This window comes from Oryx dammah, unplaced genomic scaffold (genome assembly GCF_014754425.2).
Source record: "Oryx dammah isolate SB20612 unplaced genomic scaffold, SCBI_Odam_1.1 HiC_scaffold_1, whole genome shotgun sequence".
Taxonomy (NCBI): domain Eukaryota; kingdom Metazoa; phylum Chordata; class Mammalia; order Artiodactyla; family Bovidae; genus Oryx; species Oryx dammah.
This window is the reverse complement of record NW_024070185.1, coordinates 96,924,601-96,950,279: the sequence shown is the minus strand read 5'-3', so window position 1 is coordinate 96,950,279 and position 25,679 is coordinate 96,924,601. Positions and strand designations below refer to the sequence as shown.

Genomic DNA, 25,679 nt, shown 5'->3' with positions numbered 1-25,679 from the left:
GCTTGCACCAAGTTAATGAGATTTGAGACTTATTTTTTCCCATATAGGGCTTCAAGGCCCCCATGCTGCTGAGACTCCAGGGCAAGACAGAAAAAATTTTTCCAAAAAATGAAAGATCCCACCCTCCCACCAGAAAGCTTTTCTTCACTATTGTGCAGATGAGTTTAGCTTCTTGAGGTCTTGGCCCCCTGGATCCAAGATGGGGTCTTTTCTTTCTCTTTATATATTCAAAGGACTCTTTGAAGTATTTTTTCCCCCAAAGGCCAGTCAAAGAGCACTCAGAGCATTTAAGAAAAATTGTTTGCAGCTTCAAAAAAGACAGTCCCCCTCCCTATAACCTGTTTCTACCCATGAAGATGTCAGAAAAACTGGGGTTTGGTCTCAATATTTTGTACCCTGCTGAGCAAGAGAACCGTGAAGGCGGGGTTGGTGTAATAATGAGTTCAGTGCTAGCAAGTGAGGGGAGGAGAGAGGTAGGGAACACCTGTATTTTCTCATGAAATTCCATGGTCAGTCAAGAGCCAGCACTCACTGGGATATTTCTGTTTTCCGATTGTTTTTATTTTTTAATTGGAGGATCATTGCTTTACAATGTTGTGTTGATTTCTGCTGTATAACAACGTGAATCAGCTATATGTATACATACATCCCCTCTCTTGTGCGCCTCCCTCCCACCCCTAACTGGGATGTTTTTGTCTGCCTCTGTAGAGCCCCTCTAACCGCGGAGGTGCCTTTACCTTGGAGCCGGGGGATCTCCTGATGGATTTCACGGAAGCCACTCCTCTGGTAAACTTTCCATTTTGCTAAAACCAGAAAAGCTGCAGACCGTAGACATGTCTTGGCAGTGGGACGGATGGATGGAGGTGGGCATCACCGAGGGGAAGGCTGTCCCTCTGGTCCTGCTCACAGCCTGGAGGCTCAGGGTCAGCTTTCTTCCAGGGTTCAGGCGTCAGGGGTCCCTCCACCTCCCAGAGCCCCTGAGGGAGGGCGGTATCCCCTTTCCTCTGAGGGCGGCAACAGGAGCCCCACCCCACCTGTCTGCTGATCCGTGAACATCGTAGGGCTCCTCCACGCCTGAGGCTCGGGTTCTTAGCTTCCCAGGCTGCGCCCCGCATGCCTGCCATAGGACATCTCTTGCTGTCTCTTCCAACAACATGCTCTGGCCTAAAGCACCAGCTCAGGGCCTCACCTTGGCTTTCCAGGCCCCTTGTGCCTCCCTACCATTCTATATCCTCTGCAGATAGGTCTCTCCTTAGGGATGGGATTCCTGCAGGAGGGAAAGCCATTTGGGGGAGCGAGCACTGGACCAGGAGTCATGCAGATCAGAACTAGCTCCAGTCTCTGCTCCTCACCTTAAGATCCTGGCCACTGGATGATTGCTGCCCCATCTTCTGTCCAATAAGGATGTCGTTGTTTGCCCTGCTTGCCTAAGAGTATGATGAGGATCACACAAGAGAAAGAGCCTCACGTAGAAAGCAACATAAATGTGTATAAGATATTGTTAATATCACTAGACGACACAGGCAAGATTGGATATATCTTCGGCTGGGCTTAGCCTGATACCCAAGAGTACTGGAGCATAAATCATGGTTGGCAAATTTGGCCTGTGAGTCAAAATATGAGCCAAGTGAAAAACTGTCTCCCGAGAACTGATCTGTGTGTCTGGCTGTGTGCGAGGCTCTGGGAGTGAATAGGGCAGCTGGAGGCTGGAGGGGCTCTGGTTGATAAAGGGTCAGAATCCATAGGAGAGCCATGTGCAGGATGCTTGGGGAGAAGCCAGGTGGCACGTCATTCAGAACAGGCTAGTTGGATGAGGGTGCCCTGGATGGGCAGGTTTTCTGGGCAGCTTTCAAGAGGGGACATATGAGGCCAAATGCTGTGCAGGCTTTAGGAATGATCACTGTTCCTACCTTGGCTAGCACAAGGAAATCACTTGTGATTTCTGCAACTGTGCATCTCATCTGGTGAGCTGGTACTGTCTGAGAGCTTTGAGTCAGCTCCTTCCGATAACGAGCTGAGAACTGACCATCGGTGATGCCCAGCTCAGGAACCTGCAGAGTTACTTCCTTCCCATGTTCAAGAACATGGAGCTGGTAACTCATGCCCTTCTTGTTAGACAGATTGCCAAGATAGGGTAACCAACAGGGAGCTTACTCCCTGTCCCCAGGACACTCTGCCTGCGTCTCTGGGCAGCTCTGACAGAGCTCTGAAATAGGATCCAGGTGCTGCACTGCCCAGCCGTGGGACGAGACACAGCTACTCACTTCACAGCTGGCGTCGGCAGGGAGTATCTGTTCTCAAGATGAAGCATCTTTGTCTTGTTTGTGCAAATTTGAGGCACAGGTACATGTTCACAAAGCACATACACACGCTAGGTGTGCCGGAGGGCTGGTATTTCTGGTTTTACTTCAGTTCAGAGTCCTAGCTCTGAGAGTGATAAAGGGTCCTAGAGAGGAAGAGGGGCTCCCGCTGCCTGCTTCTACCTTAGTCTGGTCCTCTTACTTCCATCTTCTCCATCTGTTCCTCCCACCATCCCAGAAATAGGAACTGGAGCCCTCTCTGCCCTGTTGCTGGGGTGATGGAGAGGCGTGGTATCTGTAACTCCTAGGATAGCCAAGGAAAGACTAGACTTGTGGTCTGAGACTGGACAAACCTCCTAAAGCCACATCACTACCCTGGCTCCTTGGGCTAGAGCTGGAAGGACAGGGAGCTGGCAAGAGAGGAGCAGGACAGATTTTCTGAACGTCATTAAACCAAGACACTGTTGGAGCTAGTTTAACCCTTATGACTTTTGACCCTTATGATCCAGTCTCTGCATAGAATGAAGTATGGTCCAAAGAGCCATGAAAAAAAAAAAAATTCAATCTTTAACTGGCATCTCTCAAAATAATGAAAGAAGATTAAATGAACACCTCCCAGTAACACTTCTCAAATCTCTTTTTGCTTCTTTCTTAATTCTCTTATACCATGCACTGCCCTAAGGACTTGCATCCTCAAACTTGCCACAAACACATGCTTTCCAGCTTCACTCTTACAGCATTTCCCCCTCATTTTCCCAAATCTTCTCTTCTCTAACCTCCGGCTCTTTGGTTGTGTGGCTCAGTGTAGTCATCCAGGTCCTGCAGCCTCTGCAGCTTTCTTGTCCGCCCATTCCTGGAATCTGCATCGAAGACTCTGCGGTCAGATAAGAGTTTCTGCCTGGGAGGGAAGCATGGGGGCGTGGGGATGGAAGGGAAGAAGGCCTGTGAGTACAGACAGCACCCACTCTCCATCTGGCATTCTCATCTGCTGTGCACGGGGGTGTGGGTGTTGGTAGAGTGAGGGGAGGTGGAGGGAGGGCGTATGGACACACGAGTCGTGTTGACCTTGGGCTGCATCATCCTATCTACTCCAGGTCAGTCACACTAGCTTGCCTCCCTAGGTAAAAAAGACCATTAACACCCACACCTCCTGACTCTCTGATGCTTTCTCTTGGGGGCTTGTCCCTCCCTGATCCTCACACTTCAGGAACCACTCACCCAACTGCAGAGCCAGTCAGGATCTGGGTCCCCTCTGGGTCAGGGAACATCAATCAGGGGTTCATGGGTCAGGGAGGAGATGGTTCAGCCAAAGGAAGGCTGTGTAGGGCCCAGAACGGGCCCTGGGTTGGGGGTCAGAAGAGTTGGTTTTCCATTTGTCTCAATAACTTAGTTTTTATTCTGACCCTCATTCTAGCAGGAGGCTAAAGCTTAATCTCAAGTCAAATTGGGTGCCTCTTCCAGTCTCCCGGGGGTTGTGTCCATGTTCATCAGGGCACAGGGGAAGTGAGGGAAGTCTCTTTAGTTTGTGAAGTCACCTGTTGGCTGGTACATCTGGGACACCCTCTGCTTTATTCTGACCCCTTTTGTATGATGGAGATCACAGAGTTTCTGGGATGTGGACCTCTCTGCTAGGGCGCAGGTCCCCTCTGCTCTTTTATTTTATTTTTTGAGGAGGAGTCTTACAGGTACATTTATTCATGCCCGAGGGCAGTGGCATTGCTGCAAGTCACCACAATGTCCCATAACACAGTCAGACAGACATCTCGTCCAAGGAAAGCTGGTTAGTGATAACCATGAGCAGGTGTAGGACTTGAAGCTTCCAAGGCTTTACTTCTTTTATCAGCACTCTTGATGTTATAAATGATGAAGCCCATCAATCCCATTCCTACCCACATCTGGTAAACTTGGGTATAGTAGGTCTTCATGGGGATCCAAACATTCTTAATAAGGCTTTGAAGCATCTTGGCACAGGACCAGCAGCTCAGGCAGCGCCAACTCAAAATGCATCAGTAATGTCACTCCCCTCTGCTCTTTCATCCTTGTCCCCCAGCCTCCATTAGGAAGTGAGGGGGCACAGAGCCCCTTTGCTCAGCACTCACTCATGTCTACCCCTCCTCCCTTCCCCTGTGAATTTTCTCACGTATCCTCAAGCTGGCAATCTCTTTTGAAAGCTTACACATTTTAACCATCATTTATTTATACCTAAACCTTTCTATTCCCCCAAAACGTCAGATTTTGAAACTCAGAAGCCACTCAGAACCTAGCTGTGTGAGTGTAGAAAAGACCCTAGGAGGGAAAGAAATACCAGGAGAAAATATAAATGGTATTTCAGAGTAGTATCCTATTACACGTGTTATCTTATTTCTTGTTCATTTACTACGAGTCAGAAGTGTGGGAACCTCAAGGATGTTCTTTTGTTTAAATCTACTCAGATGCATTTAAAAATCCGAGTTCTAAATCTCCATTTAGAGAGGTCAGAGATGCTTGTGGAATGGACCAACATTTCTTTACCAGTAAATCCGATGCTAGGCAAATAGGTCATCCATTATAATCTTCACTTCAGACTCTGGTGGCCAATACACATTTTGGCCTCAAGGCAGAATGTCCCTGTTTCCTGGTGATTTGTGCCTTAGATAGCGTCCTATGGAGCATGGGATTTGTCCTGAGGACCAGAAGGGGAGATTTTAAGTAGGCTGGTAAAGCTTAACTGCAGGTGACTAATGTGGATGTCCCTGTTTCTGAAAAATGGACTTAGAAACAATGGCCAAGAGGGTCTAGACCCATGGACTTAGGCTTTGCAAGTGTCATTTCTGCCTCTCCCACATCAGAATAGTAAAACAAGGCTGTGTTGAAGGCCATTGGGAATATGGCTGTAAAAGCCCCTTGGCGATTGTCTAGGACTGCACTCTCTATGGATGGCATTAGATCCTTCTGGAGATGAAAAAGAAGGCTGCAACGTTCTTGATAATTTTTCAGTGAAACTTTCCCAGAGGCTGTCCTTGATCCATCATGGCAGGATCATACCAATGACTTAAGAAAATGCTCTTGAGCTAAAAGATACATGTATTTGTTCTCTGGAGTGAATGGTTCTTTCCTAAGACTCACACTAACCCTGTCAGTGACTCTCCTAACATCAGAGCTTTCTCTCCTCACCGTCCTCATCCTCACTAGTACAAGCTGTCAGATCTCTGCTGGGTGCATGGCACTGTTTAGCCCTGGGGCTGGGTAACAGGGACATGGGAACCCACTCCAGGACTCTTGCTTGGGAAATCCCACGGACAGAGGGGCCTAGCGGGCCACAGTCCGTGGGGTCGCAAAGAGTCGGACATGACTCAGCAACTAAACAACAACAAAACTGGGGAACCCAGGATCCCAAGTGACATGGCGTTTTCTCACAATGCTTGGTACCTTCCAGCTAAGCAGCAAGGCTCCCCTTCCCCTGAGTGCCTAGATGAGACGCCAAGGCCTGGGGCCGTAGATGTGGGAGGGGGATCATGGCCAGCATGTCTTCATGGCCAGCATGTCTTCTGAACACAGATAAAGAGCTGTGACAGATGCAGTCTTGAACTCTGTATTTCTCCTCACTGATATACCTCTTTCTTGGAGCTCTCTACTCACCTATCCACCGTAATGTGGATCCTTATTTAGCAGAGTGTAGGAGGCCACTGGGCATGGAAGGCCGACCCTCTCAAGCGTGTGGCCATTGCTCATTTTGCCCCCATGGCCGTCTTCACCGATTCATCTGAGCTCTTTCTGACTTGGCCTGGGCAGTGCTTTAGCATCCTCAACAGCATACTGGTCCTGTGCGGTTGGCGCAGGAGATGGCCCCCACCTGCCAGTCCTGGCAAGAGAGTTTTGATGGGTCCTTCTGCCCAGACAGTGGAGCAGACTGAGGAGGGCCGGGGAGGAGGAGAGAAGGCAGAGAGAAGAGGGAAGCGGGAGGGACCAGAAGTCAGGTGGCCAGAGGCTGGAAGGAGGCTGTGGGTGAGGCTGGCTGGAGAGCAAACTGGAGTTGACAGACCCATCTTGCACTGTGCTGTCTTTCCCTCCTTCCCCTCCCTTATCTCCTCCTCCCCTCTCTCACCACCTCGTCCTCCCCTTCTCTCCTCTCCTCGTGAGCAGGCAGAGCCCGCCAGCGCCCCCCACTGTGCCCACTCTCGCTGTTCTCCTCCACTCTCTCTCCCCATGAAGGAAGAGACCACTGGAGTTTGCATGCACCCTCCAATCAAAACGAGGCTGGTAGGTACCCTGGCAGGGAGAGGGGCCTGGCCAGGAGAGGTGAGGCGGGCAGGAGCACCAGGTGGCAGCCCCAGGGGTGTGCACGAGCACCGGACCCCGGAGGAGCCCGGGCCGCAGGGGCTGTCACTCCAGGATGGACGCAGAGTTTGGAGTCCAACCAGCCCTGGTCAAACTGGGACTCACGACTGTGGTCCCACCCCTTTCTCTGTAGGTCTCAAGAACTGTGAAGAGTTTGTTTTCCTAGAGCCATGATGTGCATAGATGCTTTCCGCAGAGAGAACACTCGTAGTTGCATTTCTGTTGCAAACAAAAGCTTTTAACTCATCTTTTCCTGCTGTTTATCAAGATGATGATATGAGAATTACATAATGACTTGAAAGGAATCTCCTGTAATCCCAACCTGGCACAACTTTTTTTTTTTTTCCATTTTTGCATGTTTCCTTCTAATATTTATTTATATTCACTCACAGTTTTACATAGTTAAATCATAGCATCACCTACTATTTGCCTCTTTTCGCTTAATGTTGTATTGCTTCTAGCTTGTTCTTGGTACCACGTTCTATGTATTCCATCAAGTGAATGGTCCATCATCTACCTAACAAACTCTTTCCTGCAGGATGTGTGCTTTGTTTCCAGTTTGTCACTGTTCCAGGGAACACATATAACGTGTGCATCAGGGGCTTTATTTTTTCAGGCTGGACCCTGCTGGGTTCAATATTGCAACTTTGGCTTTGTCCCCATTCTAACGTGGTGATACCAACGACAACACCATCAGGAGAGTGTATGTGCTTTGTCAGAGCTCAGCAACCCAGAGGGTAACTGTTGGAATATCTTTTTCTTCTTTAGAGCAGGTATAAAATAACTCTTTGACGTTGCCAACTCTCACATTTCTTTAATAGCATTAATAATCCTCTTTTTCCCTTTTATTTCATGATGGTCTGAGTTTATTCTGTATGTTACTTTCACATTTCTGTTGGTCTCAGCACACAGCGTTGAACCATTAAGCCTCACAAGGAGTAAGGCTTCCCCTAGTGCTTTATTTGCTGCACAGCAGGTAGTCACTACCAGGAACGTGAACTGGCTCCTGAGTCCAAGGGAATTTTGAGATGTTTAAAAAGAGAGTTTGGGGAAGGGGTGAGTGGGCTTGGGTTAGACATCTCAGTGCCCACTGCAAGGACATTGTCATTTCTAGATGGGTTAAGTTGAGACCTACTCAACTCCCTCAGAAATCCTCAGCAGATTTGGGTCTGATCTGATGTGTTCCTGTGAATCCCTATCTTACCCCCTATTAGAATGACTCAAAGCCATCAAGTAACTACTGTCCGTAGGCAAGACCCTGAAAGACACTAAAGCGACTGCACGTGGGAAGTGGTGGCCTTGGTGTCTTGGCTGCAGCCCTCTGGTGGAAGTGGAACAATGTGCATTCACCAGCAGGCAGTTTCTGTACCCCGAGGCTACAGACAAAGCTAGTGCCAGTCATCAAGACCCTGGGCCTGCTGGCAGTCTTTGAGGCCAGCTTAAAGAAACATAACCCCTCCCCACCCCTCCCCTCCAAAGGCCTCTAGGAGGCCAAAGATGAAATGACCCAAGAGAAAGAAATGGAAGCAAAGGCTCTTGATGGCCAGTTGGCACTACCTGATCCTGCAGGATGTCCACCCTCTCCAGATGCCAGCACAGGGCACTTGTGATCACCATGCCTTCTGTCCCCAAGGCCAGGGTGGTAGGAGTCTTCCAGGCTTACCCGGGTTCCCCTGAGGTTTCCCTCTATTGCCCAGAGTTTATAGAGAGCCCAACAACTAAAGTGAACGGACAGCGAGCCCTCCTGGCCTGATTAGTCCAGGCCTCCTGGTACTCTGTCCACTCTGATAGACTCTGTCCCCTATCAGTGGCGTCTAGTCCATTCCCCACAGCTGCAGAGGGGCCATCAGCAGGCCCCCATGTTGCCCTCGCCTCCTCATTACACCCCTTGGCTATGGTCAGGGTGAGGCAGTGTAGGTGTCCTGCAAACACAAGACTCCAGCCTGTCTTCCTTGCAGAGGCCTGGCCCTATGGCACAACTCCAGGCTCAGATACAGCCGCTAGGCAACACTCGTAGGGGCCCTTGGTTTACTTCCTCAGCAAGCAAGGAAGGCTTGGTGTGTGTGCTCCTGTATCCTTCAGTTTAAAAGTGTGCTGCCAAAGATTTCAAAGCTTTGTTTTCTAATCTGAAAGTAACACTCTTCTCTGTCTCTTTTTTGAAGATAAAAACATTCCCGGCTGATACAGTGACCCCTTTTCCTGATCCTTTCATAACAGGGCCACAGTTTACCGTAAGTAGATCCGGAAAACAGATCTGTGTTTTAAGACATAGTTCCCAGGTGGCATGCTTTCCTATGGATTGCCAGCCGACAATGCCAACAGCTTGTGTTTATTTATTTATTTTTGGCTGCATTGTTTCTTAGTTGTGACATGCAGGATTTTTTTTTTTTTTTTAAGCTCATGGGCTTCTCCCTAGTTGTGGTGCACGGGTTTAGTTGCCCCAAAGCATATGGGATCTTAGTTTCTGGACCAGGGATGAAACCTGCATCCCCTGCATTGGAAGGTGGGTGTTTAACCACTGGACCACCAGGGAAGCCCCACCAACAGCGTCTTCTGATCACTGTGAACTCTGTGAGGCTGAAAAGAAGTTGGGGTTTGGGGGGGTCAGCATTTTCTAGTTATTTTATTTTATTGAGGTGAGCTTCATGTAACATAAAATTAACAGTGTTTGAAGTGACAGTTTAGTGGCATTTAGTGCATTCAGGGTCATGCAACTACCACCTCTAATTCTAAAACCTTCTCATCACCCCCAAAGGAAATCTCATACCCAGTAAGAAGTCATTCCCTTTTCCCCTTCCCTCTGGCCCTTGGCAGCCACCAATTTGCATTTTGTCTCTTTGGATTTGCCTCATTTGGATATTCCATAAAAATGGAATCACACACTATGTGACCTATGTCTAGTTTCTGTCACTTAGCATCATGTTTGTAAGACTGATGTATGCTGTAGGATGTATCAGTATTTTATTTCTTCTTATGGAGGAATAATATTCCATTGCACTTATATACCACAATTTGTTGATCTATCCATCCATGGATGGGTTTTGGGTTCTCCCCACTTTTTGGCTACTGTGAATAATACTGCCATGAACATGTATGTACGTGCATTTATCAGACTCTGTTTTCAGTGCTTTGGGGTTGGATCTGCATCTTGATAATGGTATGACTTATGATTTTAAGTTAAGATTTTGCCACTCTGAGTACCAGTCTCCTTTTATTTAAAGTGGAAATAGTAATAAGAACATCCTCCTCCTCATATCTGGTTGAGGCAAGGGTCAAAAGGGATCAAGAACTTGAAAGTACTCGACCATGCACAGACCATCCCACGAATGTCAAGTACAATTGTTGTTCCTCAATGCTGGAGAGGCAGGGTGGTGTAATAACAAGAGCAGGTAGTCATGACAACCGGCTTTCCTGTTGCCATGGCTCTCTGTGTCACTGAGCAGCTTATTTAAACTCTGCAAACTGCTGAAATGTTTTTAAACATTTAAATGTTGTAGTTTCCTCATCTGCAAAGTGAGAGAGTTCGATGATTTTCAAGATTCTCTTCAACTCCTCGACTTTTTTCTTTAATTAAGAGCTTGTGCAGAAGCTCACTCTCTGATGAGCAGAAGTAGGGAGTTTAGGCTCCCTCCTCTCTCTCCTGAGGCTTCCCTGGTGGCTCAGTGGTAAAAAATCTGCCTCCTGATGCAGGAGAGGCAGGTTCAATCCCCTGGGTCGGGAAGATCCCCTGGAGAAGGAAATGGCAACCCACTCCAGTATTCTTGCCTGGAGAATCCCATGGACAGAGGATCCTGGGGGGTTACAGTCCATGGAGTTGCAAAGAGTTGGGTATGACTGAACACCTGTGCATGCCTCTTTCCTCTCCCTCCCTCTTCCTCCCAGGGATCAGAGTTTGCAATTCCTAGAACCACATGGTCCCTGAGGTTCCTTCCAAAGGTCAGTCTAGAGGCTGTTTTGGGCAGGCTGTGTGGTGCCCTAGGGGTAGCTGGTCTACCCCTGGGTGCAGTCTCAGGGGCTGGCTGATTGTCACTACCTGAGATGGCTTCAGCCATATGAACAGGAGGGCATGAGTGGTGGCTGATTCAGGTCTGAGGATGAACAGACCTGGGAACATGTTCAACAGTCCGTGCAGAGACAAAAGCAGATTTCTAGAACAATCCATGGGGCTTCCCATGTGGTGCTACTGGTAAAGAACCAGCTTGCAAATGGAGGAGACATAAGAGATGTGAGTTCTGTCCCTGGGTCAGGAAGAGCCCCTGGAGAAGGGCATGGCAACCCACTTTTCAGTGTTCTTGCTGGAGAATCCACGAATAGAGGAGCCTGGTGAGCTACAGTCCATGAGGTCACACAGAGTGGACACAACTGCAGCGACTTAGCATGCACACATGCAGAACAGTCTGCACTATGGTCTTGATCAGCTTCCAGCACCTGTCTTTTAAGGAACAGAGGGCAGAGACACAGGGGCTGGGCCAGGCATTCAGTGCTGCTGCCAGATACTCATCTGGCCCCTGCAGTTTGGCTGGTCACAGCTTCCCTAGCTGGAGGCTCCAGCTCCACTTCCTCTGCTGGCCATGGCGGGCACTCTGGCCTGCTGCCCAGCCTTGGCAGTGCTGTGAGACACCCAGGGAAGCCCTTCCTGAAAAGCCAGGGGCCAAGATGGAGCAGGAAGCCAATGTCAGAAACCATGCTGGGACTTTGAAGAACTGGGCAAGAGTGGCTTGAAGGCAGCTAGAGCAGGCAGAGGGAGCAGCATGAGCCAGAGTCCTGGGGCAGAGGGGGCATCCCACCTCCAGGGGACTGAGCTGAGGCTAGTGGGCCTAGACGGCAGAAAGCAAGGGTGTGGGGCATGAGAGGAGGAAGCGGAGGAAAGCAGGGACAAACCCTGCAGGGCGCAGCCATGCTTGGCTGAGCTCAGATGGGGAGTCCTTCAGTGAGAAGCCTTTGAAGTACTCTAAGCAGGCCAGGGACAGGGCAGCTGCGTTTGGCGATGATCCCTGTGATGGCAGTGAGAGGAGCTGGGTTCAGGCAGTGTGGACTCTGGGCAGTCCTCTAGAAACCTCGAACAGTAGTTCAAGGGAAAGAAGGCAGAGAGCTTGACCCTGAGTGCTGTTGATGGTGGAGGTGGATAGATGTGCACAGATCGGGGAAATATTTAAGAGGCTGGTGAGGAATTGGATTGGATGAGGGAGAGAAAGGGCCAGAAAGAGCTCTCAGATTTCTGACTTGCAGAATGTGGATGGAGAGTGGGTGCATTCACTGAGACAAGGAAATCTTAGGGAAGACTGAACCAGGAGGGATAATGAATTTGCCTCTTGCCATGATGTGTTAGAAATGCCTTGGAAATGCCTGGATGGAAATAGCGAATGGGCAGCTGGATCAGTTCAGTTCAGTCGCTCAGTCGTGTCTGACTCTGCAACCCCATGGACTGCAGCACACCAGGCTTCCCTATCCATCACCAACTCCTGGAGCTTACTCAAACTCATGTCCATCGAGTTGGTGATGCCATCCAACCATCTCATCCTCTGTCGTCCCCTTCTCTTCCTGCCTTCAATATTTTCCAGCATTAGGATCTTTTCTAATGAGTCAGTTCTTCCCATCAGGTGGCCAAAGTACTGGAGCTTCAGCTTTAGCATCAGTCCTTCCAGTGAATATTCAGGATTGATGTCCTTTAGTATTGACTGGTTTGACCTCATTGCTGTCCAAGGGTCTCTCTAGAGTCTTCGCCAACACCACAGTTCAAAAGCATCAATTCTTTGGTGCTCAGCTTTTGTGGTCCAACTCTCAAATCCATACATGACTACTGGAAAAACCATAGCTTTCACTAGATGGACCTTTGTTGGCAAAGTAATATCTCTGCTTTTAAATATGCTATCTAAGTTTTTCATAGCTTTTCTTCCAAGGAGCAAGCATCTTTTAACTTCATGGCTGCAGTCACCATCTGCAGTGACTTTGGAACCCAAGAAAATAAGGTCTGTCACTGTTTCCATTGTTTCCCCATCTATTTGCCATGAAGTGATGGGACCGGATGCCATAATCTTCATTTTTTGAATGTTTAGTTTTAAGCAGGTTTTTCACTCACTTCTTTCACTTTCATCAAGAGGCTCTTTGGTTCCTCTTCACTTTCTGCCATAAAGGTGGTGTCATCTGCATATCTGAGGTTACTGATAGTTTTCCTGGCAATCTTGATTCCAGCATGTGCTTCATCCAGCCTGGCATTTCACATGATGTACTCTGCATCATATGACCTAAATCAAATCCCTTATGATTATACAGTGGAAGTGAGAAATAGATTTAAGGGACTAGATCTGATAGACAGAGTGCCTGATGAACTATAGACAGAGGTTCATGACATTGTACAGGGAACAAGACCATCCACAAGAAAAAGAAATGCAGAAAAGCAAAATGGCTGTCTGAGGAGGCCTTACAAATAGCTGTGAAAAGAAGAGAAGTGAAAGCAAAGGAGAAAAGGAAAGCTATATCCATCTGAATGCAGAGTTCAAAAGAATAGCAAGGAGAGATAAGAAAGCCTGCCTCAGTGATGAAGGCAAAGAAATAGAGGAAAACAATAAAACGGGAAAGACTAGAAATCTTTTCAAGAAAATTAGAGATACCAAGGGAACATTTCATGCAAAGATGGGCTCAATAAAGGACAGAAATGGTCTGGACCTAACAGAAGCAGAAGATATTAAGAAGAGGTGGCAAGAATACTCTAACTGTACAAAAAAAAATCTTCACGACCCAGATAATCACGAAGGTGTGATCACTCACACTCACCTAGAGCCAGACATCCTAGAATGTGAAATCAGGTGGGCCTTAGGAAGAATTACTAAGAACAAAGCTAGTGGAGGCGATGGAATTCCAGTTGAGCTATTTCAAATTCTAAAAGATGATGCTGTGAAAGTGCTGCACTCAATATTTCAGCAAATTTGAAAAACTCATCAGTGGCTACAGGACTGGAAAAGGTCAGTTTTCATTCCAATCCCAAAGAAAGGCAATGCCAAAGAATGCTCAAACTACCGCACAATTGCACGCATCTCACACGCTAGTAAAGTAATGCTCAAAATTCTCCAAGCCAGGCTTCAGCAGTATGTGAACCGTGAACTTCCAGATGTTCAAGCTGGTTTTAGAAAAGGCAGAGGAACCAGAGATCAAATTGCCAACATCCGCTGGATCATCAAAAAAGCAAGAGAGTTCCAGGAAAACATCCATTTCTGCTTTATTGACTATGCCAAAGCTTTTGACAGTGTGGATCACAATAAACTGTGGAAAATTCTGAAAGAGATGGGAATACCAGACCACCTGACCTGCCTATTGAGAAACCTGTATGCAGGTCAGGAAGCAACAGTTAGAACTGGACATGGAACAACAGACTGGTTCCAAATAGAAAAAGGAGTATGTCAAGGCTGTATATTGTCACCCTGCTTATTTAATTTATATGCAGAGTACATCATGAGAAATGCTGGGCTGGAAGAAGCACAAGCTGGAATCAAGATTGCCGGGAGAAATATTAATAACCTCAGATATGCAAATGACACCACTCTTAAGGCAGAAAGTGAAGAAGAACTAAAGAGCCTCTTTCACTTTCATCATGAAAGTGAAAGAAGAGAGTGAAAAAGTTGGCTTAAAGCTCAACATTCAGAAAACTAAGATCATGGCATCCAGCCCCATCACTTCATGGGAAATAGATGGGGAAACAATGGAAACAGTGGCTGACTTTATTTTTCTGGGCTCTGAAATCACTGCAGATGGTGATTGCAGCCATGCAATTAAAAGATGCTTACTCCTTGGAAGGAAAGTTATGACCAACCAGACAGCATATTAAAAAGCAGCAACATTTCTTTGTCATCAAAGGCCCATCTAGTCAAGGCTATGGTTTTTCCAGTGGTCATGTATGGATGTGAGAGTTGGACTATAAAGAAAGCTGAGTGCCGAAGAATTGATGCTTTTGAACTATGGTGTTGGAGAAGACTCTTGAAAGTTCCTTGGACTGCAAGGAGTTCCAACCAGTCCATCCTAAAGGAGATTAGTCCTGGGTGTTCATTGGAAGGACTGATGTTGAAGCTGAAACTCCAATACTTTGGCCACCTGATGAGAAGAGCTGACTCATTGGAAAAGATCCTGATACTGGGAGGGTTGAGGTCAGGAGGAGAAGGGGATGACAGAGGATGAGATGGCTGGATGGCATCACCGACTCGATGGACATGGGTTTGGGTGGACTCCAGGAGTTGGTGATGGACTGGGAGGCCTGGCGTGCCATGATTCATGGGGTTGCAAAGAGTTGGATACGACTGAGCAACTGAACTGAACTGAACTGAACTCTGCATATAAGTTAAATAAGCAGGGTCACAATATACAGCCTTAACATACTCCTTTCCCAATTTGGAACCAGTCCATTGTTCCATGTCCAGTTCTAACTGTTGCTTCTTGACCTGTATACAGATTTCTCAGGAGGCAGGTAAGGTGGTCTGGTATGCCCATCTCTTTCAGAATTTTCCAGTTTGTTGTGATCCACACAGTCAAAGACTTTAGCATAGTCAATGAAGCAGAAGTAGATGTTTTTCTGGAATTCTCTTGCTTTTCTATGATCTTGGATGTTGGCAATTTGATTTCTGGTTCCTCTGCCTTTTCTGCATCAGCTTGAACATCTGCAAGTTCTTGGTTCACATACTGTTAAAGCCTAGCTTGGAGAATTTTGAGCATTACTTTACTAGTGTGTGAGATAAATGCAATTGTGCGGTAGTTTGAGCATTCTTTGGCATTGCCTGTCTTTGGGATTGGAATGAAAACTGACCTTTTCCAGTCCTGTAGCCACTGATGAGTTTTCCAAATTTGCTGAAATATTGAGTGCAGCACTTTCACAGCATCATCTTTAAGAATTTGAAATAGCTCAACCAGAATTCCATCACTTCTACTAGTTTTGTTCATAGTTATGCTTCCTCAGGCCCACTTGACTTCGCATTCCAGGCTGTGTAGCTCTAGATGAGTGATTACACCATCGTGATTATCTTGGTCATGAAGGTCTTTTTTGAATAGTTCTTCTGTGTATTCTTGCCACCTCTTCTTAATATCTTCTGCTTCTGTTAGGTCCATACCATTTCTGTCCTTAATTGTGCCCATCTTTGCATGAAATGTTCCCTTGGTATCTCTAATTTTCTTGAAGAGATTACTAGTCTTTCCCATTTTGTTTTCTTCTATTTATTTGCATTGATCACTTAGGAAGGCTTTCTTATCTCCTTGCTATTCTTTGGAACTCTGGATTCAGATGTATATATCTTTCCTTTTCTCATTTTCCTTTTTCTTTTGCCTTTTGCTTTATGGCAGTTTGATATCCAAGTCTGTATCAGGAGAGAGGACTAAACTGGAGATTATAATTAGCAAGTTATTAATACCAACAGCTCAGTGGTAATGGAAGCCAAATTCATAAGCTTTAGCTTCCTAATTTTCTTCCTCGTGTGCATCATATTCTCTTTTCCTCCCTACCAAGGTCAAGATATTTGACCTTGCTGTAGAGGTGGCCTCTCCAGAGACTCCCTGACCTATCCTGTCCACAGTCAAGGGGGAGTTCAACAGCTCCAGGGAACTCCATACAGTTATTCTGGTAGTTGATCCAGCATTGACCTTGAGCCTGAATTCAACAACCAGACTCCTTGGTTGGTTCTGAAGCCAGTTCCTACCTTGTATTTGAGCCTGTTGAGTCTACTTGATAGTCAGCCAAGGGCCTCGGTCTGTCTAAGATCAGGACCTCTGCCTGACTCTGGTCAGATTTCTGTGCCATGATCTTCTTCTTAACCTGGCCTGTCCCTATGTTACCTGCTTTGTTCCAGCAAATGTTGGTTCATTCATTTCTTCGTTCAGCAAATATTAGGAAGAGTAGTACTCAGGGTTGATATTTAATAATCGTAATTTTCACTGCTCCCTGAGGTCATTCTTGGGCTTCTCAGGTGGTGCTAGTGGTAAAGAGCCCGCCTGCCAATGCAGAAGGCTTAAGAGAACGTGGATTCAATCCCTGGGTCGGGAAGATCCCCTGGAATAGGAAATGGCAACCCACTCCAGTATTCTTGCTTGGAGAATCCCACGGACAGAGGAGCCGGTGGGTTACAGTCCATGGGGTTGCAAAGAGTTGGACATGACTGAAGTGACTTAGAGCACAAGGTCATTCTTAAATGAGGTTGGCTCTTTTTTTTCTACTTTGCGTGCATGGCAGTGAGGAATATAATGACTGTTAGTAAAGTTTGATGCCACTGCCTTGATTCATGCTAAGGCCCTGGTACCTTCCCTGCAATTGCCTTTGTATGTAAGTACATTTCCCTCTTTTTCCAGAAAGAGTCAAAATTGGCATCAAAAGCCCAACCTACACCCACTTTATTGAAGCAACAAAATAACGTCTTACCCCAGCTCCTGTATCAGGAAGGCTGGACTCAGCCATGCTTTACATGACAAAGTGAATTTCCTATTCATGCTGCATGACTGCCATGGGTGGGCTATGCCTTCTGCTCTGTGTTGCTTTGTTTCTGGGACCCTGGCTAATGGAGCAGCTGCCCTCTAAAACACTGCTGGTCACAGAGGCTGGGGGGAGGTGGGGAAAGAAGCGACAAATCGCACACCAGCACTTAACTCTTCCAATGGAAATAAAACATGGTGGTTCATTCCCATGGCTAAAGTAAGGCACTGGCCATGCCTAACTTCAAAGTGGGGTTGAGGGGGACTTTCCTGGGGGTCCGGTGGTTAAGACTCTGTGCTTCCGCTGCAGGGGCCATAGGTTTGATCCCTTGCTAGAGAGCTAAAATCCCGCATGCCAGGAAGCAGAGCCAATAAATAAATAAAAATTTATTAAAAAACATTTTTAAAAGTAGGCTGGGGAAGTGTAATCCTGCCATGTCCCTGGAAAGAAATGAGCCAGCATTATCTAAGGAACCACACAAGTGACCACTACATCCCAGCATTTGTGAAAGCCCCCTGTGGCAAACATCACACGCCAGCAACTCTGTGACGCTCTGTTCTTATGGTCAGTTCTCTGGCATTGCTCCAGCCCAGGCCAGCTCAGTTCTGTCTCTGGAGACAGTTGTAAAACAAACAGGGGCTTATATTTTTCAGCAGTAGTCTTTCAGGACTCTCAAAGATAAAGATTCTCCCCATTTAGAATCTTGGTTCTAAATACTGGTTCTTAGTTCTTACTGTGTGACCTCGAGAAGATTATTTAACGTCTCTGAGCCTCAGTTTCCTTTTCCATAAAAGTCAGTTCCAAGATGTGCATTTTTCCACCTTCTAACATCTCTGAAATTAGAGTAGATATTATACTAGTGGGCCTGACAGAGTTTGAATGGTTACTTTTCCTCTGTGGCATGTGCAAAAACTGGTGCAGGTTATAAATGATGGTGTCTGCCAGTCAGAATGGCTGCGATCCAAAAGTCTACAAACAATAAATGCTGGAGAGGGTGTGGAGAAAAGGGAACCCTCTTACACTGTTGGTGGGAATGCAAACTAGTACAGCCACTGTGGAGAACAGTGTGGAGATTCCTTAAAAAACTGGGAATAGAACTGCCTTATGACCCAGCAATCCCACTGCTGGGCATACACACCGAGGAAACCAGAATTAAAAGAGACACATGTACCCCAATGTTAATTGCAGCACTCTTTATAATAGCCAGGACATGGAAGCAACCTAGATGTCCATCAGCAGATGAATGGATAAGAAAGCTGTGGTACATATACACAATGGAATATTACTCAGCCATTAAAAAGAATACATTTGAATCAGTTGTAATGAGGTGGATGAAACTGGAGCCAATTATACAGAGTGAAGTAAACCAGAAAGAAAAACACCAGTACAATATACTAGCACATATATATGGAATTTAGAAAGATGGTAATGACAACCCTGTATATGAGACAGCAAAAGAGACACAGATGTATAGAACAGTCTTTTGGACTCTGTGGGAGAGGGAGAGGGTGGGATGATTTGGGAGAATGGCATTGAAACATGTATACTATCAAGTAAGAAATGAATCACTAGTCTAGGTTCAATACAGGATACAGGATGCTTGGGGCTGGTGCACTGGGATGACCCAGAGAGATGATATGGGGAGGATGGTGGGAGGGGGGTTCAGGATTGGGAACTCATGTACACCCGTGGCGGATTCATGCCAATGTATGGCAAAACCAATACAGTATTGTAAAGTAAAAAAAATAAAATAAATAAATGATGGTGTCTAACGTGATGAAACATGACCTCCCCCTTAAAGACTGTGAAGAGGTAACACATGTAAAGTGCTTAGTATAGTGGCTGGCACTAAATAAAATGATTTAATACATGGCTATTGATGAACTATTATTAAAAAATGACAGGGACTGTGTGGTAAGGCTGAGGAAACAGCTGACAATATGAAAATGAAACCCAAATTGAGGTTGACTTCCTCTTTTCTGTTTCCCCTCCAGGCAGACTTTAGAGACAGTAAATTACAGTGCTGTCCTGGCCAGTCTTCCCCACTGATTCCTGCAGCGACCCTGAGGCCCTTGACAGAGACCGTGTCCGCAGTGCAGACCATCTACACCATTCGGAAGCCTGTTTCTCCAGCAACCAGGTGTGTCAGATCAGCAGGTGCCAACAGGTAACTCTGGTGACAGGGAAGCCAGGCTCAGGCTCGTTGTCACATCTGCAACAATGTTTGCGACTCTTATTCATGCTTTTCTTCATGTATTCTCGAAGTATTTACTGAAAGGTCATCAAAGGCTGCTGCTGCTGCTAAGTCGCTTCAGTCATGTCTGACTCTGTGCTACCCCACAGACGGCAGCCCACCAGGTTCCCCCATCCCTGGGATTCTCTAGGCAAGAACAGTGGAGTGGGTTGCCATTGCCTTCTCCAATGCATGAAAGTGAAAAATGAAAGTGAAGTCGCTCAGTTGTGTCCAACTCTTAGCGATCCCATGGACTGCAGCCTACCAGGCTCCTCCACCCATGGGATTTTCTAGGCAAGAGTGCGGGAGTGGCTTGCCATTGCCCTCTCTGCATCAAAGGCTAGACAGTATTATTCTAGGTGCTAAGGATGTAGAGTGAGCAAAACTAGCCCTCCAAATTGTTTCCCGTGCTTTCTCGATGCACGTGCGCACATTTTTTCATCAGTATGATCAGTGTGTACATAATCTTTGATTACTTCCTCCATCTAACACAGATCTTCTCTTTTCAACACTGATCCTGCTCTTACCGCTTTCAGTTTCTTTGTATTCATGTAATGTGGTTAACCTCACTTGTTGCCGTTACTAGATATTTGAGTTATATCGTATTTCAGATTAAACTGAAGATCCCCTGGAAAAGTGAATCGCTACCCACTCCAGTATTCTTGTCTAGAGAATTCCATGGACAGAGGAGCCTGGTGGTCCATGGGGTCGCAAAGAGTTGGACACCACTGAGCGACTAACACTTTGACTTTCACATTGCTGAGGGGGTGCTATGTGCCAGGTCCTACGTTCAGCTCTGAGGGTTCAGAGAGGAATGGTGTATATAACAGGCAGTCCTCTGAGGAGCGGTACCTGCAGAAGCTGAAGTCTGGTGGGGGAAATCCATAGGCAGCCAAGTTCAGGTCATTGTAGGGCTGGCAAATGGAGGGGTTCCTTAAGGAGCCTGAAAGAGCAAGTCAAGAGCTGGGCTTGGGAAATGGCATTTAAACTGAGGCTGCTCTTACCATTTTTGAGCATGTATCTCACCGTTTTGTCACCTCCTCTTTCTCAGTGCAGAGACACTCCGGCAGGAACTGGAGAGAGAGAAAATGATGAAAAGACTGCTGATGACCGAACTGTGAAACTCTCCCCTGGCTGCCTGGAGGAGGGCATGGTGCCTTCTGTCCGTTTTCTTTCTTCGGGCTTGGTGTGCTCGCTGCAGCACAGCATACAAACGTGTGCTCTGTTCGCCCAGGTCTCCATGGCCGGTCAAAGCCAACCTCTGGCTTGACTTTTATTGGAAAAGTTATTTGCTGTCTCCTGAGTATTAGAGGTTTTCCTACTACTCAATGTAGTTGAGACAAAATTTGGTAAGCCTAGAAGAAAGATGGGAAAACCGGGATTCCTTTTCAGAAGCACCTGTGTGTACATATTAATACTCACAGGGGTTAATATGGCATGGAATCCTTTGCTCTCAGTCTCAACCATGTGATTTTGTATGACTGACACTTGCACCAAGCTTTGACTGTTTGTTAAAGAGTCATTTTTACTGAGAGAATAATTCTTTACTGCTGGTTTTTCATTTACACTGATAAATGCACAGATCTTATAAAGTCTTTAACATTCATTTTTATTCAGACACAAGTAGGTGAACTAAAAAAGGAGAGTTGCAATCACCAGGACTGAAGTTATTTCAGCTTAATCAGAAATGTAATTTAACTTGTGAATTTGGGGGTTATGATATTATTGGGGATACATAGAATTTATTAGTGAACCCAAAGTAAAAACTTAAATTGTCTGAAGTAGTTGAAATTGTCTCAAAATCCTTACAAAGGGATTTGATGGCAGGATTCATTTGGGTGTTCCATGAAGGATAATGATCTCTAAAGCTGATCAACTCATGTCCTGCTGATAGAAGCTTGAGCAGAAGAAACGTTGCTCTTTTTTATATAGTTTCAAGAAATGTGTTTTTAAATTTTTCTTATGCACTTGAACAACTTTGCAGGAATAAAAGAACCCCCTAACCACAAACTAGCCCTCCAAATGGTTTCCCACGCTTTCTCGATGCACAGGCACCCATTTCTTCCATCAGGATGATCAGTGTGTACATAATCTTTGATTACTTCCTCCATCTAACACATATCTTCTCTTTGCAACACTGATCCTGCTCTCACCACTTACACTTTCTTTGTATTCATGTAATGTGGTTAACCTCACTTGTTGCCATTACTAGATATTTGAGTTATATCCTATTTTTCATTCTCATAAATAGTGCTGCTATGAATGTCTTTGTAAAAATAAAATGTTTCTTCCTTTGGATTCTTCCCTTGGGAGTATCTCCAAAGAGAGATGACAAGGTCAAAGAGCATGAAGTATTTTATAGCTCTTGTTTCATATTGTCAGATTGCTTTCTAGAAAGATCTAGTCTCCTGGTTGAAAGGACCTTAAAGGTCATCAAGTTCAACCTCCCATCCTCTCTGAATGCTTGAATCCCCTCTACAATTTTTGACGCCACCAGCAATGTATAAGTGTTTCTATTTACCAATAGTTCTGCCGGTATTGGGTTTTGCCATTTTTATTTATTTTTGCTAGTTTAATAAGTACGTATAGTTGTTCTTAAAAGGTTGTTTTATTTCATTAATTGCTAGCAAAGCTGAGCACTTTTCCATGTGATGACTTAGTAGCTGTATTTCCTTGTGTGTAAAATATCCATCCATTTCTTATGACCACTTAAGTGGGATTGATCTCATATATTTGTATCAGAATTGTATTTTTATGTTGTATTGTATACTTTGCTCTCCTCTCCCTCTCCTTAAATCTGAATGGTGCCAATAATTTGATACTAATGATATATATATTTAAAAAAAGCAATGCCTCATTGACTAGCATTGTTGTGAAATGAGGTAATGTACGCAAATATTCAGATAACAGAGGATTAACCCTTTTAAGTGATGAATCTTTAAAATTTTAATATTTTTTGAGGGAAATCTTTCTAAAATATATACGCACTTCCCTGCCTTAGTAAACAGTTCACTGGAGAGTATTTAACCTTTTCTTGATGAGTCATCATTACAAACATCAGCCCCGTTTGTACCTTGGTGTGGTGTCATGATGTCAAGAGCCTGTCCAAACGTGCAGGGCTTGGCTTGCCTTTCACAGACTAACACTCTTCTCACTGATGGTTTGCACTGCTGTCTGCTCTATTGGTGAAGCTGTCGGGGGCCACTGTGGTATCTGGGAACTTTTACCCCCTTCCATACTACCCGATGCCTGGCTGTATTTAAACAGCTTTCGCTGTTCTTTATGTTGTGCACATGATACAAAATGTGTTCCTGTACAATATGGGGGAAGTGTTTGTGCCTCGGGTTGTCACGTCCTGCCGACCCCTCCTCTTCTAACCTGCTTTCTGCGTCTTCTGCTCGTCACCTCCTGCTCTCTGATGGAAACCTCCAGGGCAAAACTGAAGTTTTCTTGAGGAAGCAGGGAAACGCAGTGTTACATACGCGCGTCAGGTTGGCTTTGCGTCTGAGGAGGGGGGTGCATGCGGTTTTTTGCCATTGTTCTCAGGAGGCTCTGAGCCTGCTGCTTCTTCTTCCACACCCCGCTGCGTCACAGATGTTTCCGAAGGTCGATGTCACTGAAGTCTGATCACGAACAATTGGCTGTTACTGTATATGAAAACCCAGTACCTCTGGCAGCTCAACTCTAACCAGTAAAATCAAGAGGATTCCATCCTTTCAGCAGTTGTCCTGTTATTTGCCTATGTACATGTATGTTGGGTGCTTGGAGTTGGGACCTGAGAAGATAATACTGTGTTGGGTGGATACATAGTGATAAAAATGAATTGGTATAGTCACTTCACCTTTTTAAAAAATATATACTTAAACCCAAAATAACAGTGCCGTACAATCACACAATACATCATATGTCCAGGAAGAAAAATCAGCTTGCTGACATAATCATTCCAGAGCAAGGGTTCCAAATTGTGGGCCACAGACTCCTGGTGGACCTGGGGAGAGTGAAATTGTCAGTCAATCATGTCTGACTCTTTGTGACCCAATGGACTGCCGACCTCCAAGGCTCCTCTGTCCATGGAACTCTCCAGGCAAGAATACTGGAGTAGGTAGCCATTCCCTTCTCCAGGGGATCTTCCCAACCCAAGGATCAAACCTGGGTCTCCTGCATTGCAGTCGGAGTCTTTACTGTCTGACCCACCAGGGAAGCCCGGTGGACACGGGGGTGGGGAGTTAATGCAAGTGGTCTGGGAATCCTGCAACCCTGAGTTTGTGGATTGTAGCCTGCATAGGAGATCCTTATGTTTGAAGAATTTAAAAACTAGGTCCTAGAGAATTTGGAAGATCCCACCTGAATTTATCCAAAAATTTATACCCCCAGAATAGCACAAGAATATTCTGGCGTCACCTTTATCTTTCTTTCACCATCTCAAAGATCACAGCTTTTTAAAAACTTGAAATTCACCATGTTAACCATTTTAAAATATAATCTGTATTTTTTTTAGCATCTTCATGATATCATATCAGTTCAGTTCAGTCACTCAGTCGTGTCTGACTCTTTTCGATCCCATGAACCGCAGCACACCAGGCCTCCCTGTCCATCACCAACTCTCAGAGTTTATTCAAACTCATGTCCATTGAGTCGGTGATGCCATCCAACCATCTCATCCTCTGTCATCTCCTTCTCCTCATGCTCTCACTCTTTCCCATCATCAGGGTCTTTTCAAATGAGTCAGCTCTTTGTATCAGGTGGCCAAAGTATTGGAGTTTCAGCTTCAACATCAGTCCTTCCAATGAACACCCAGGACTGATTTCCTTTAGGATGGACTGGTTGGATCTCCTTGCAGTCCAGGGGACTCCCAAAAGTCTTCTCCAACACCACAGTTCAAAAGCATCAATTCTTTGGTGCTCAGCTTTCTTTCTACTCCAACTTTCACATCCATACATGACTACTGGAAAAACCATAGCCTTGCCTAAACAGACCTTTGTTGACAAAGTAATGTCTCAGCTTTTTAATATGCTGTCTAGGCTGGTCATAACTTTCCTTCCAAGGAGTAAGCGTCTTTTAATTTCATGGCTGGAATTACCATCTGCAGTGATTTTGGAGCCCCCCAAAATGAAATCAGCCACTGTTTCCACGGTTTCCCCATCTATTTCCCATGAAGTGATGGGACTAGGTGCCATGATCTTAGTTTTTTGAATGTTGGGTTTTAAGCCAGGTTTTTCACTCTCTTCTTTCACTTTCATCAAGAGGCTTTTTAGTTCCTCTTCCCCTTCTGCCATAAGGGTGGTGTCATCTGCATATCTGAGGTTATTGATATTTCTCTTGGCAATCTTGATTCCAGCTTGTGCTTCTTCCAGTCCAGCGTTTCTCATGATGTACTCTGCATATAAGTTAAATAAGCAGGGTGACAATATACAGGCTTGATGCACTTCTTTACCTATTTGGGACCAGTTCTAACTGTTAGAACTGTCCAGTTCTAACTGTTGCTTCCTGACCTGCATATAGGTTTCTCAAGAGGCAGGTCAGGTAGTCTGGTACTCCCATCTCTTTCAGAATTTTCCACAGTTTATTGTGGTCCACACAGTCAAAGGCTTTGGCATAGTCAATAAAGCAGATATAGATGTTTTTCTGGAACTCTCTTGCTTTTTTGATGATCCAGCGGATGGTGGCAATTTGATCTCTGGTTCCTCTGCCTTTTCTAAAACCAGCTTGAACATCTGGAAGTTCACAGTTCTTGTACTGCTAAAGCCTGGCTTGGAGAATTTTGAGCATTACTTTACTAGCGTGTGAGATGAGTGCAATTGTGCGGTAGTTTGAGCATTCTTTGGCATTGCCTTTCTTTGGGATTGGAATGAAAACTGACCTTTTCCAGTCCTGTGGCTACTGCTGAGTTTTCCAAATTTGCTGACATATTGAGTGCAGCACTTTCACAGCATCATCTTTTAGGATTTGAAATAGCTCAACTGGAATTCCATCACCTCCACTTGCTTTGTTCGTAGTGATGCTTTCTAAGGCCCACTTGACTTCACATTCCAGGATGTCTGGCTCTAGGTGAGTGGTCACACCTTCATGATTATCTGGGTCGTGAAGATTTTTTTTGTACAGTTCTTCTGTGTATTCTTGCCACCTCTTCTTAATATCTTCTGCTTCTGTTAGGTCCAGACCATTTCTGTCCTTTATCAAGCCCATCTTTGCATGAAATGTTCCCTTGGTATCTCTAATTTTCTTGAAGAGATCCCTAGTCTTTCCCATTCTATTGTTTTCCTCTATTTCTTTGCATTGATCGCTGAGGAAGGCTTTCTTATCTCTCCTTGCTATTCTTTGGAACTCTGCATTCAAATGGGTAAATCTTTCCTTTACTCCTTTGCTTTTCACTTCTCTTCTTCTCACA

General features: G+C 45.6%; 1 protein-coding gene across 4 annotated transcripts in view; it reads left to right on the top strand.

Annotated features, from left to right (window-relative positions):
* Positions 1–23,010, top strand: part of EPB41L4B (erythrocyte membrane protein band 4.1 like 4B) — a 141,803-nt gene extending 118,793 nt beyond the window's left edge. For 2 of the 4 annotated variants that reach the window (XM_040237352.1, XM_040237349.1), the window contains exons 22-26: positions 709–786; positions 6,423–6,539; positions 8,780–8,848; positions 19,053–19,198; positions 20,343–23,010. In XM_040237352.1, coding sequence (XP_040093286.1) covers positions 709–786; positions 6,423–6,539; positions 8,780–8,848; positions 19,053–19,198; positions 20,343–20,412 — 480 coding nt within the window. In that variant the 3' untranslated portion in view covers positions 20,413–23,010. Of the gene's footprint in view, positions 1–708; positions 787–6,422; positions 6,540–8,779; positions 8,849–19,052; positions 19,226–20,342 lie in introns of all 4 variants that reach the window. The other 2 variants (XM_040237367.1, XM_040237360.1) reach the window with 2 other exon arrangements.
* The last annotated feature ends 2,669 nt before the right edge of the window (positions 23,011–25,679 follow it).